General features: G+C 34.5%; 1 protein-coding gene across 1 annotated transcript; it reads right to left on the bottom strand.

Moving 5' to 3' along the window:
- Nucleotides 1–145: 145 nt before the first annotated feature.
- On the bottom strand, nucleotides 146–13,674 carry KLRF2 (killer cell lectin like receptor F2). Its single transcript, XM_044227766.1, has 6 exons — nucleotides 13,546–13,674; nucleotides 10,047–10,145; nucleotides 6,722–6,769; nucleotides 2,912–3,060; nucleotides 2,542–2,657; nucleotides 146–295 (listed from the first exon to the last, which is right to left on the bottom strand). Exons 1-6 carry the CDS (start codon nucleotides 13,613–13,615, stop codon nucleotides 178–180), a joined length of 600 nt encoding a protein of 199 aa, XP_044083701.1. The 5' UTR covers nucleotides 13,616–13,674; the 3' UTR covers nucleotides 146–177.
- Nucleotides 13,675–13,967: the final 293 nt, after the last annotated feature.

Raw genomic sequence — 13,967 nt, 5'->3', positions numbered from 1 at the left:
CAAATTTACTTGGTCGATTTTTGTTTTCTAATAATAAAGAAAAGAAATAAATTTACATTCCACTTAAAGAAAAATAAAGGCAATATTTCGTGGTTAAAATATTTTGTGTTAAAATATTAACAACCACATAAATTTAATCCAAATCTTTATTTAAATGCACAGATTTGTTTTCGTTGTTCAGACAGCATCTCTTTGGCAAATGCCATTAAATTTGGAGTTACAGTCTTCAGAATATACCTGCTTTCCTGTTACGACAGCACAGCTCTCGTGATCCGTTGGTCCAATCATGAGAAAACTAGGAGATAAAGTATAGTCATTAGAGCATTTATTTTAAAATAACAAATATGTTTCTTAAAGTTTCCAGCCAAACATGTGCAGGTAATTCTTCAGCAACCAAAATGTTGCAAAGGTTTCAGAATAGACTCTTCTTTTGTTGTACATGACTGCATTTGGGCACACTTGATTTGCTTGCCCTCCGTACCCTCCCCCCATAATGTCTCTCTTATCTGAGGAACATTGCCACAGAAGCTCCAGCCTGAAGACTAGAAGCATCCCTGTCTCTTCCTTCCCTCTCAACCCTTGAATTGCGTGTATCAGCAAGTTCTAGTATTCTACCTCTGGACTGGTCCTTATATCCATTCACTCCTGGCCCAGGCTGCTACTGCCTCTCCCTTATCTTTGGTCACAGACTTCTGACTGAACTTCAGTATCAGTTTTTATTTTTCCCATCTATTCATTCTTCACACAGCAAAATAATTTTCTATAAAAGGTGATTAGATATTGAAATTAAAGTTTTCTCTCTGTTTAAATTTTTTTAGAGAGGGAGAGGGAGGAGAGCAGAGAGAGAGGGATGATCTTAAGCAGACTCCATGACCAGCGCAGAGCCTGGTGGAGGGCGGGGACACATCCATCTCGTGATCCTGAGATTATGACCTAAACTGAAACCAAGAGTCAGATACTCAATCTCCTAAACCACCCAGGCACCTCTAAAATATAAGTTTTTGGTAAATACTGCATAGTAATAGATATACTAATGAGAGTTGCAAAGCAATAACCCAGGGACACAATTTTAAGTTAAAGTAAAAAACTATATAGATGACTTAAATTTTTCACTAACTTCAATAGTATGATGAGGGAAATATGTGAAGAGAATATTTTTGGAGAGAGCTATCCTTTAACTATTCTTTCCAGTTGCTGACTACTATTTTTTTTAGTATTTTATTTATTTATTTGACAGAGCGAGAGAGCACAGCAGGAGGAGCAGTAGAAGGAGAGGGTGAAGCAGGATCCCCACCAAGCAGGCAGGGAGCCCAATGCATGGCTTGATCCCACGACCCTGGGATCATGACCTGAGCTGAAGGCTGACTACTATTTAAATATAAAAACCAAACAGTATTACAACCAGCTGCAATAGCATTTTTTCCTAAAATAATCAAATGAAAGCTTTTTCAAAGAGATAATCTGCCCTAACAACATGTTGGATTTCCAAAGGTTGGGGGGAGCCTAGGTGTTCCTTACTAATTTTTGCCCAAGATTGCTATCAAAGTAGGGCCAAAGAATGAATACCACTTCACACTTTAGTTTTATGTGCATGAAAGATGATAAAATATGGAGAGTGGAAGTATCTAGAAGTAGATAAATATCGAGACTGAGATGGACTATCACTCCACGGCCTTTGCTTTAAACCTGCCACAGGTCAGGTGCTCCAGTGATGTTTAAAGAAAACACGGACACAGAGGAGAACCTGTAAATGTATGTGACCCCTAAGAATTTTAAAACACTCTTACATGTATTACCTTATGTTGTTCATACAAGAACATTATGAGGAAAACTTCATTATTATTATCACACAGATAAAGAAAGGGATATCAACAAGTTTAGGAGAATATTCTCCTTTTTTAAAATATTTATAAATTTCAGAGAAAGAGAGAGGTGGGAGGGGTAGAGGGAGTGGGTGAGGGAGAGAATCCCAAGCAGACTTCCCACTGAGCACCAAGCCCAACACGGGCTCAATCTCACAACTTCAAGATCATGACCTGAGGTGAATCAAGAGTTGGCTCTTTAACTGACTGAGCAACCCAGGGCCCCAAGTTTAGGAAAATATTCTAAGGGCAAAATTTCAAACTCATGCTTTCTGAGTTTAGCTCAAGAGGTGTTTTTACACATTCCAGATACTTTTATTTATAGGGGAATTTTATCTTTGCATTTCCTATATAGAATATAGTTGCTGAAAATTATTTTAAATGAGATCTGAGTGGACTTAAAAATTATAAAGATGTTACCATTTCTTGTCCATTAAAATTTCCAGATATGAGCACTTTCTAGCCCTCCTTCTCATCATTAGTGAATGAGGAAGGAAAACAAAGAAAGAGAAAATTCTGAAAAAGAGAAATAGGGAAGGAAAAGGAGGGGCAGATAGAAAGAAAAGAAAGGAGGAAGAAAGATAAAAAGACTAGAAAGCATGGAAGCTTATTAAAAATACCTTTCTCTCAATAAAACAACATCACAGCTGCCATTTTTCCCCCTCAAATAACTACTTACTCATTTTGCTCCACAAAAAGGTGTTTGTTTATCCACATCCATTGTTTTCCTGGGGATGTACTATGTAGTCCAATCCAACCAGGATTTCCAGGTTTTAAAGTCTTCTGTATGAACTCCTATCAAGGAATTGGTATATTCATTTATTAATTTATTTTTAAAAATTCCATGCCCTCTATTGAATAAGACAGTATGCCAGGCATTGATAGAATGGTAAATAACCATTTCTTTCATAATGAATATGTTTTTAAAAAAATGGTAATTACATTATGATTAATGAATGTTCAAAAACAATACTTAAGCCACCCACACTTCTTAGAATTGCACCCAGCAATTCTTCCTTGGTACTTAGATCCTGTATTTGATTCCTCACCAGCTCATTCAGAGTTTGGATCACTGGTAAATGTGCCTGTAGATTTGCACAATCGTGTTGACTCTCATTCCAAGTTTTAGAAGAAATTGAAAACTTGTAGCATTTCTCTTGGTTCAGTAGCCAGTCTTTTGGGCACAAATAATTATTTCCTGAAGGAAAAGGTAGGAAAAAAAATTAGACTTTACAATCAATAAAGTGTCCATAATACCATGTGTGATGAAAAGGCTGCTCCATTGGCAGAACAAGAATGATATTAACTCGTGAATCTTTATATTTCTGGCATGGAGGTAGGATTTTGGGTGTGGAGTTGGGGAGATAAAAACATGTGAATTCTGAGTCCCATAATTAAAGGAAACAGATATTTAATATTTTTGATCATTTATAATTAACACAAGTAAGAACCTACTGCTTAAATCTCTCTACTGTCTGGCCTAATTCCTTTTCTTGGAGTTGTGCTTACAACCTCTATTTCATTTCTGTGAGATTACTTACCATTAGCATTACTTACATGATTGCATTGGATACTTTCATCCTCTTATGCCTTTCATTCACATGGTCTCAGACTTGAATAGCCTTCCCTTTCTTCTTCTTCATCTAAATTAAACTTAAATTTTACTGCTCAATTGTACTTCCATCTCAAAAACAAAGTCTTTAACTGGTCATAATTTCTGTTGCCTCTAGACTCATAACAGTTCAGTGTCATTTAGCAACAAGTGTATTGCCCATGTCCTGGTCATCTGTGAACATCTCCTTGTCTTTTACCAGACTGGGAGGTTGTTAGGAGACTGTCATATTCATCTTTGAGTTTCCAATCATATAGCACTTTGATTATGGTTTTTAATTGTTGAATAATTGAATTATATATCCATAAGTTAAAGCATGCCATATTTTTATTTCTAATATTTTAGTCTGTTATTTATGAGCCTAAATATTTGTAAAAATCTATTTTAGGAAATTGAATTAATATGTCCAGGTAAGATGGAAAATAAAAGTAACATCAGGGGCGCCTGGGTGGCTCAGTGGGTTAAAGCCTCTGCCTTCAGCTCAGGTCATGATCTCAGGGTCCTGGGATCGAGGCCCTCATCAGGCTCTCTGCTCAGCAGGGAGCCTGCTTCCTCCTCTCTCTCTGCCTGCCTCTCTGCCTGCTTGTCATCTCTCTCTGTCACGTAAATAAATAATTAAAAAATAAAAGATATAAAAACTAACATCAGTACATATGACCTGAAGAAGATATCAAGGAATAATTTTCAATATATAAAACTTCATATATATTCTTAACTCATTAATACATTCTGTGCTGGGCAAACATTGCCAATCCTGAATAATGGTAATTTTGCAAAATACTTGTAGACTCAGGATAAGCCTATTCTCAGTTCTACCAGTACATAGTTGTGTGTTAAAAAGTATAAGATGACCTCAAATAATACCTCCCAATTTATGATTTGAAAGGAGCTATGTATTATTCTTGAGAAGGAGTCATTTGGACTCCTTATGTGGCTATTGATAGAGTGGTCAATGAAGTATAGTTGTAAAGTTGCAAAACACACTAAAAATTCCATAAATGATTAGTGTAATATATTAAAATATAAAAAAAAAAGATGCAAAATGTGGATACTAATTGTCCAAAGGAGTTACTACTATGAACTCAGGTTCAAGTGCCATTTTTAAAAATAAGAAGAAATATCCTGGGGGATGAGAATGGAATAAAACATTTATCAAGGGAGATGCCTGGATGGCTCAGTCAGTTAAGGATTTGCCTTTGGCTCAGGTCATGATCCCAAGGTCCTAGAATAAAGTCCCATATTGGGCTCCTTACCAAGCAAAGAGCCTGGCTCTCCCTCTGCCTGCTGCTCCCCCTGCTTGTGTTCTCTTTCCCTCTCTCTCTCTCTGTTACAAATAAATAAATAAAATATTTAACCCCCCCCCCCCCACACATATATTAAGCAACCCTTTGTACCCATTCCTATCTCAGATACTTTATATAACAACAACAACAAACACACACCCACTACAGTGGGTGAGTTTCTAAGCACCTAACATATTTAGTTTTTAAAACTACTTTATTTTTTTTAAGATTTTATTTATTTATTTGACAGACAGAGATCACAAGTAGGCGGAGAAGCAGGCAGAGAGAGAGAGGGGGAAGCAAGCTCCCTACTGAGCAGAGAGCCCGATGCGGGGCTCCATCCCAGGACACTGGGATCATGACCAAAGCCGAAAGCAGAGGCTTTAACCCACTGAGCCACCCAGGCACCCCTTAAAATTACTTTATAAGATAGAAGAACATGTTAAATGATACCATGGACATCTGAGCAGAAAAATCCAGAAAGTGTGTGAAATCCCCTTTCTTTTGGTGTGAGTCAGACCTGCAAATATGATGGACTATCACTCCCATGATTAAGTTATACATGATGTTAAGATAAGATTTTGAAGACTAGGGAAGGGTGTGAAGTCAGTCAATTTTGAATAAATGAAGAGATTCCCCTGGTGGGCCTGATTTAATCAGATACAAGATGTTAAGAATGGGCCTAGGCCATTTTTAAAGAGAAAGAAAATTCCCATTTTCTTTTATGAATTGGGCTTTCATGTCTTTGAGAGGATATACAAGAGTGACACATGGCAAGGAAATGCAGGGGTCCTATGCAGGACTAGAGTCGCCCTAGATAACAGGCAGCAAGAATCAATGACTTCAGTCCTACAACTATAAGTAGCTGAATTGTACCAACCACCACATGAGCTTGCAAGAGGAATGTCAACTTCAGAAACATGTGTGATCTTGTCAACATCTAAATTATAGCCTATGATACCCTGAATAGAAGACCGAGTTCAGCTGTGCCCAAACTCCCAACCCATGAAAAACGTGAGGTAATAAATAATTATCTTAAACTGTTAAGTGTGTGGTAATTTGTTACACATCCAGAGAAAACCAGTACAGGATATATAATGGTGTTGTGTTTGTTAAGCAAAAGGAGCCCTTAACTGTAAGAATTACATGCAGATATATTTAGATGTTAAATGGCATGATATCTGATCATTGCTAATGTAATCTGGTTTGGGAGAGTAATGTGGGGGAGATATAATTAATATTGATTATATACTGACAAATTCTGATGAAATTTGAAAGGTACGTGGAGATTTATTACATAAGTCTCTACTTTTATTTTATTATCTAATGTGCATTTCAGGCTGGTAAGCTGGAGACCCAGGGAAGAGGTGATATTGCAGTTTGTGTATAAGAGCAGTCTTATATACAGTATAAGGCCCAAGTCCCTCTTCCTTTGGGAAACTTAGTCTATTTTTCTCTAAAGGCCTTCAGTTGATCAGGCAAGGCCCACCCACAGTATGGAAGGTAGTCTGCTCAACTCAGAATCCACTGATGTAAATGTCATCTAAAACCTAATTTTACAGGAAAATCTAGACCAGTATTTGTTCAAATATCTGAGTACTGAGTGTGGCCTAGCTGAGTTGACATTAAAATTAACCACCACCATTGATTTTTTTTTTTTAAAGATTTTATTTATTTTGACAGACAGAAATCACAGGCAGGCAGAGAGGCAGGCAGAGAGAGAGGAAAGGAAACAGGCTCCCTGATGAGCAGAGACCCCGGGATCACGACCCGAGCCGAAGGCAGAGGCTTTAATCCACTGAGCAACCCAGGCGCCCCCACCACCATTGGTTTAATCTTCATTAAATATTCTGTAGTTGGGGTATTATATCCCTATTTGAAAGTTTAGAAAAGTCATGTTTAATGACTTGGAATCTCTTCATTCAAACATAGGGCAGCATGTTACAGACAAAAACAAACCTTACCTGCTAGACGGCTGATATTTACTTTCTGGGAGAAATCCATTTTTTTATCTGTACCTAGTGTAAAGAAAAAATATAATGAGAAACATTTGAAAATGAATAGCAATCTAGGTTTGCGAGGATAAAAATGCTAGCACAAAACAAAGTCAAATAAAAATCTGAAGTCTCTCTCTTATACTCAGCTTCTACTCTTCTCTTTCCCCAGAATTAGCCACTTTTATCATATCTACTTTTACTCTTTTAGTCACTGATCACAATCTAACTATTATGTGAATTCTTAAACTTCATGTGTATAACTTTTTTATATACTATTTTCTTTTTCCAGCTGAACTTTTAAATTACTGTAATTTCTTCTTGGTCGAGACCTGCCACCCCAAACTCCTTTTTACCATATCAAGTTCCTTTAGCATCTTACAGCATTACTTATAGATTGTTTTTCATATAGACTGAAATCATTGCTTTCCAGGAACGTAGAAGAGCTGATAACCTGAAATGTCTTTTCATTACATTCTTGTGCTAGCTTCATTCTATCTACAATCAGCACACACACTCACATACAAGCCTGTGTGGAAAACTTTTATTGCTTGGAAATTTTATATTACTTGATTACTCTTGTCTTAAACTTAAGTTCAGATTTGCTTATAAGTTTAAAGGCATTACTACAGTGGTGTCCTTGTATATACATTTAAAAATCTGATGCCAAAAAAAAAATAATGATGCCAATTTGTTTCTCTTTGGGGAGAAAACTAATTCTTTATGTAAACTTTTAAGATCATATCTTTGCGCTTAGTGTCCTGAAATATGATAAGGATTTCTCTCTCAACATCATTATCTATCCATCATCTACTATTTATAACTATCCATCTATCTGTCTTCTATCTATATCTATTTACATATCCTATTCTGAATTTGGTAGGCTCTTTTAAGCTGGAAACTCATGGTTTGGGGTTTGTTTTTTCCTCCTTGAAAATTATTATTATTGTTGTTATTATTATTATTATTATTATTATTTCAGATCTACTTTTTCCTCCTATTCTATTCTTCCGGGAATTTGTTAGACATTATCTTTCGGGATGGACAATATTTTGTGGTTTTGTCTCAGATTTCTTATATTTATTGATTTTTTTTTCTAGATAATTTTCTCTACATTCTAGGATATGTTGTTAGCTGCTGTGAATTTTTAGACAGAAAAAAAAAAAACCCACAGGAAATAGCTAAGCTATGCAGTAAACCACTACATTACTTCCCCCTCCCACTCCAGAACCAAAATAAGGGGGCACATGCCTATTGCACCAACCACCGCTCTCTAAGTGAGGAGCCCTAGCTTGTTCTAGTTGTGTATGTCATTGTTTCACAAGCATTTGCTTTTGTTTTTGTTTTTTATTTTGGCACGATACAGTGGCAAATGCTACTGTGTGAGTGGAATAAGAGGTTGTCAAGACAACAATCTAAAAGAGCATTCCTTAGAAGGTCTTCCAGCTAATTACTTTTCTTTAGATTTCTCCTTATAATCTATATAATCTCCTCCCTGACACAAGACTCCTTCCTGGTTTTGCCATGAGAAGTAGTTTCATCCGCATTGCGCTGTTGCTGTACTTTCTCTACACTGCCATTCTCTTCACTGATTGAGAGCATTATCCCCTCTGCTTCTCATTTCCTTTCCAATTTTCTAGCCTTTCCATGTTCTGTGCTCTTATTAACTTATTCTAATTTTGATACCTTTTACTGGTCTAATCCAGAATCTTAGGAGAGAACAAATGTAAACATTTATAGTCAATATTTTGTTTTGAACTGGAAGCCATGGAAAATATTTTCAAACTGGTCAAAGTGTAAGCACAAACTTAATAGAAACACAAATATTGAAATTGTTACTAATTTGTTAAAATAATATCACTAGGAAAAAATATTGTCTCTTAATATTTCATCAATGTGTCAAATTTTATTGATTTCTTCTCAATAGCATCTTTCTCTAAAGCAATGATTATTGCACCAATTATTTATTTTACCACTTATGCATTACAGAAAAGAGAACTGAGTCACAAGAGGTCAATGGTAACTTGTACATACCATATTTAATGACTAACAAGAAGCCATTTGTCCTGAATTTTAAGAGCTTTAAAAAATACATAATAATTATTAGATATGTTCAACTTCCCAGAATTTCTGGTTAACAGACAATAATGCTTACTTAGGTGGATTCATGAAAACTAGTATTAGTCACCTAATATTGACTGTTAAATAGGTGAAGAATTTCATATTATTAGAGTTTGATTTCAAGTAAAAGCTGAACATATTCGAAGGATATGATTGGTTGACAACTTCCAGCCAAAATGCTATGCCAAGTACAGAAAAATTACATAGAATAGAGTATTTATTTAGTCTTAGAAATATCTGATATTTTCCCCTGGTGTACTGGAAAAAGACAAAAACAAACTTTTCTTGCCCAATACAAAAATAAACCCTTTAGGTCTTTGTCTCCCTCAGAGAGAGTGCCTTGGGACTCATTTATATTTAGATCTCATCAAAGACCACCAGAGTTTATGTTTCCATGTCAATATTATATATAAAACAGAACCCATGTTAGCCCTACATTTTAAAGAATGACTGTTTCAAGAGAAAAGCAGAAAATTACAGAAATCCATGAAATGGTCTAGTTGTTTCCAAAAGAACAACTATAGATTATGTACAATAAATATCACTTCAGGGGGGGAAAAAAGGTGCAGAAGTACAGTTAAAATGGTTTTCAACAGGTCCTTTTTAACAACTACATTGGTACATTTAAATCATTATCTCTGAAAATAGTACCAATGAACACTTCTCTTTTTCTAAAACTGTATCACCAATGTTTCATAAAATAAGTCAAATTTTCAGTGGAGCCTCTTCCTAAGAAAAGATGTTGAATAAATGTTAATTTTATATTTGATTGTTTCTTAATTTTTCTTAAATTTCAAATAATTTTAAATATAACATATACAGCTGACCAGTTTAATTTATCAATTTGGGGCCACAATGTGGAGTTGATCTTAATATTAAGAAGAATTAAAAATCAAGGAGCCTGGGTGGTCATTTGGTTAGGAGTCCAACTCTTGATTTTGGCTTAGGTTGTGATCTCAGAATGGCAAGATCAAGTCCCCTTTAAGCTCCCACTAAGTGGGCAGTCTGCTTGAGATTCTCTTTCTTCCTAGCCCTTTGCCCCTCCCTCCACTTGTGCGTAGGCTCTCTTTCTCTATTTCTCTCTGAAATAAACAAATCTTTTTTTAAAAAGAAAAAGTAAAAATCAATATTTATGTCCTAAAAGTACAAAAGTAAATAAAAACTCCATACTTACCCCAAAAGTTCAGGCAAATCAGTGTGATCATGAAAATAAGGAACCCAATACAGCCAAATACTAGCATAAGACAATGATATCGTGGATACAGGGAGAAATCTGAAATATTGAGAATTTTTTGGTGACTTTTAGAGCTCACTTGAGTATTCACTTTGTAAACATTTTCCCTGTTTATTTTTATTACAAAGATAATCATGTTCATATGACACTAAAATTTGACTAATTGAAAATTTGAAAATGCAATGTATTTACAGTCCAAAAACAAAGAGATGCTACTGTTATTTAATATGTTGGGTTGGATTGTCATTGCCTTGCTTTGTTAATTATTTGGTGATGATGTTTTTTGATGTTTTTGATGACTAAAAATGATTTATTAAATTGTATATGTATTATATATAGTGTAAATACTTTATAAATAATGTAGAGTGTTATATATGATTTATATTAATATATAAAATATAATAGAAATATATATTTTATATTGTCTTTATAGAATACTATATATTATGTAATATAAACATATTATATAAATGTATAATATATAGAATAATTCTATGTACAATAATCCTAGATAAATGGAATTGTTTTATCTAACATTATTTTTGAATTGTTCATTGCCAAGTGCATATATGTTATATGTGTTATTTATTTTAATGATCCATTGTTAGAAATTAAAGAAGGAAAAATACATTTATCAAAGTTCTGTTATGTACCAATCACTGAACTGGTAATAGTCATCATGTTATTTCACTTTTATATATGATATATTGTATTTTCCTGGCTTGAGTTTTTGGAGAGGAATCAGTGTCAATCTAAGTATCATAGATCTCTGATTAATGGTGCTCATATAGAATTATATAGAATTTATGCCATAGTACTCTTCTGGGATCAGAGTTGGCAGGAATGATCTCACAGAGGAGGAAACAGGAAGCATCCAAAGACATTGAACAGGTCTATAAATACATTATTTTTCTCTTTTGATTGTATGTATTTGATTCTACATCTGAGCATTTTTTAATAAGTTGGATATATACACTCTTTCCACAAACAAAATGAACGCAGGTATCCTTTTACATGAAGACACCATAGGAATATTATCTCAATCCAGCCATTCCAGCCAGTTTGTCATCCTTGTGGCCAAAGAGAAAGTCAAATAATCTGATATTCAGAATATTCAGATATTCCCTAGTTTTTATTAGCTTATAAATAAACAAGCTCTTAATATCAAACCTTGGTTATGCATTTCACAAATAATTTATCTTCTAAGTCATAATAAGAAGTGCTGTTTTCATGTGTATGTTTTACTTTCGTTTTATGGTTTGTTTTTGTTTTTATTTTGGGTTTTTTTTTTGTTTTTTGTTTTGTTTTGTTTTGTTTTGTTTTGTTTTGTTCTTTTTGTCAGAGAGAGTGAGCACAGGCAGACAGAGTGGCAGGCAGAGGCAGAGGGAGAAGCAGGCTCTCAGCTGAGCAAGGAGCATGATGTGGGACTCAATCCCAGGACACTGGGATCATGACCTGAGCCGAAGGCAGCTGCTTAACCAACTGAGCCACCCAGGCGTCCCTCATTTTATGGTCTTAATGCATCTGATTTTATGTATAGTACACACTCATAGAATGTCCCATATGTAGTAAAGCCTTTGAAATTTACCAGCCAATTGTCTGTGTTACAGAATAAATCCAAAATAAGGAGTGTTTTTTGGTTTTTTTTTTTCTTGCCTATAGGTATTCCTTCTGCTTAAGCAGAAGTGAAAAGACCTCCACTTTAGCTGATAATCTTCAAAATACATTTCTGCAGTTTTATGAGGGACACCAAACCTAGGCATACAGATCTGCAGTTTGCTGGTTCCATATTTGCTAGAAAGGGAAATGTTAAACTCATTCCAAAATAATATTATAGTTATAAATTAAAAATCAGTAATTTTTAATATAAACCAAAATATGCATACATATATAAAGTCAAGTGAACAGAGAGCTGTGTACGTGGAGTGCATTGCCCTGGGCAATTATGAAATTGCCATTGGCCTAAGTGAAGTAATATTAAGAAGTCACTCTGTGAAACCTGTTATAACTCCTGCAAGATCACCATTAGATTATTTATATCTGCTTTCTAATGGAAAGATTTTCTTTTTGGATTCAGTGCCAAGATTAATTCATATTTGTCTTAAGCATGGATGCAACTTCAACGCAGCTGAAAAATTGGCAATGTTTCCCTTACTTATCAAAACAGAGAAGCTTAGAAACAAATTTATAACAAACACGAACATGCTGAATTACATACATTTTGCTTAGTTACAGGCCTATTTCATGTTTCTAGTCCTATCCTTCTTTCACTCATAATTTAAATGGATGTTTACTTCATATTTTATGTACATATACTCAGACTTTATATATTTTTATTCACTTTATTATAAGGTGATTTAGAAATCACAGAAGAAGTAATTAATAATTTAGTTTAACATCTACATAAACAACCACAAGTGAGGTTGGCTTTATTATGTAAGCAAAAATTATGAGATTTAAGAAGAAAAAAGATTTCCGCAAGGCCACCCATTTCGTCTGCAGGGCTTAGGATCCAATTTAGCCACTTCGACTCCAATGGTCAGCTTTTTACTACATAAGTCTAAGTTACTAATTAAAAAATGTGTGTTTGCTTCTTGATATTTGGAAACAAATAGTACATGAAGAGGTTCAGCAAGAATCCAGATAGCAGAGCTGCAATCTGTGATCAGCAATTTCAAATTCCTGGCCCATGTCATCCCAGCTCAGATCATGGCTATTTCAACAGGATTGCTTTACAAGTTTATTGCAGACAGAGTGATTTTAGACATCAGTATATTATTGTTGATTAAACATTTCTACAGAACCTGGGACAGATCTGAAAACACACAAACACAGATAAAATATAGCAGTGTCTATATTTGTGTATAGACAAATATAGCAGCAGCTCTAAGTAGTAAAGATTAGTTTTAGTTTGTCCTTCTCTCATTTCCAATAGACTATTCTGCCAATCATATGGATCTTTTGTGAAGAATAAAAAATTCAATCAGTATACATGAAAATGCCTTTTATGCTGTAGAATACTCTAGAACCACTGCTACTTCCACCGTTAGCAGATTTTTACCTTCCCTGTATGGCAGGTATCTTCATGTCAATATCATTCCCAAATAACCGCTCCTAAAAATTTTGTATTTTGTAAGATGAATAATCTCTTTTAAAATACTATTTCTGATCTTTTACTTGAAAGTTACACTTTTTTTCTTATGCTATAATATTGAGGGGATTATACATCATTGTATTAGCATTTCACGTGGCTGCAAAAATACTGCATTTTTCAAGTTTTTGTGAGTCTAAATAACCTATCTTAGACAATGTATGAATTTTTTAAAGTCCCAGAATGTAGTTAATTTTAACTCTTTTAAATATTCAAAGATCATAATCTTCTTAAGAGAGTAATGCAATTTCAAGCTGGAGACAGAATGAAGGGAGATAATATTCCTACCTTTAGGCCTCTGTCTGGATTTTAAAATATTCCTGTAATCCAATACCATATAGCCATCTTCATTTTCCATCTATGTGATATTACCCAGAAAACAGTATAAAGAAAATGGAGAATAGTGTTAGCCTTAGGTATTTCTCCAAGGCATAATGTACCAAAAGCTGAAAGGAAGTCCAAAAATACTCAAAATTTACTCAGATATGGGCAGTTAAAACCACACAGGATGCATTGGTAAAATACAAATATATTCACTCCGAAATGTTAATTTCTGGCTAAACTTCTGTATCCTCAAGGTAAGATGGCCATATTATTCCATTTCTTCAACAGATATTTATTGTGCATTTACCATGTACCAGTCCAGCTGCCTGCAGTGTATTTAAGAACATAATAGTGAAAAAGATAAAAATACTTTCTACGCTCATGTC

The sequence above is a fragment of the Neovison vison genome, chromosome 12 (genome assembly GCF_020171115.1).
Source record: "Neovison vison isolate M4711 chromosome 12, ASM_NN_V1, whole genome shotgun sequence".
Classification (NCBI taxonomy): Eukaryota; Metazoa; Chordata; class Mammalia; order Carnivora; family Mustelidae; genus Neogale; species Neogale vison.
This window is presented reverse-complemented; position numbering and strand designations above follow the sequence as displayed.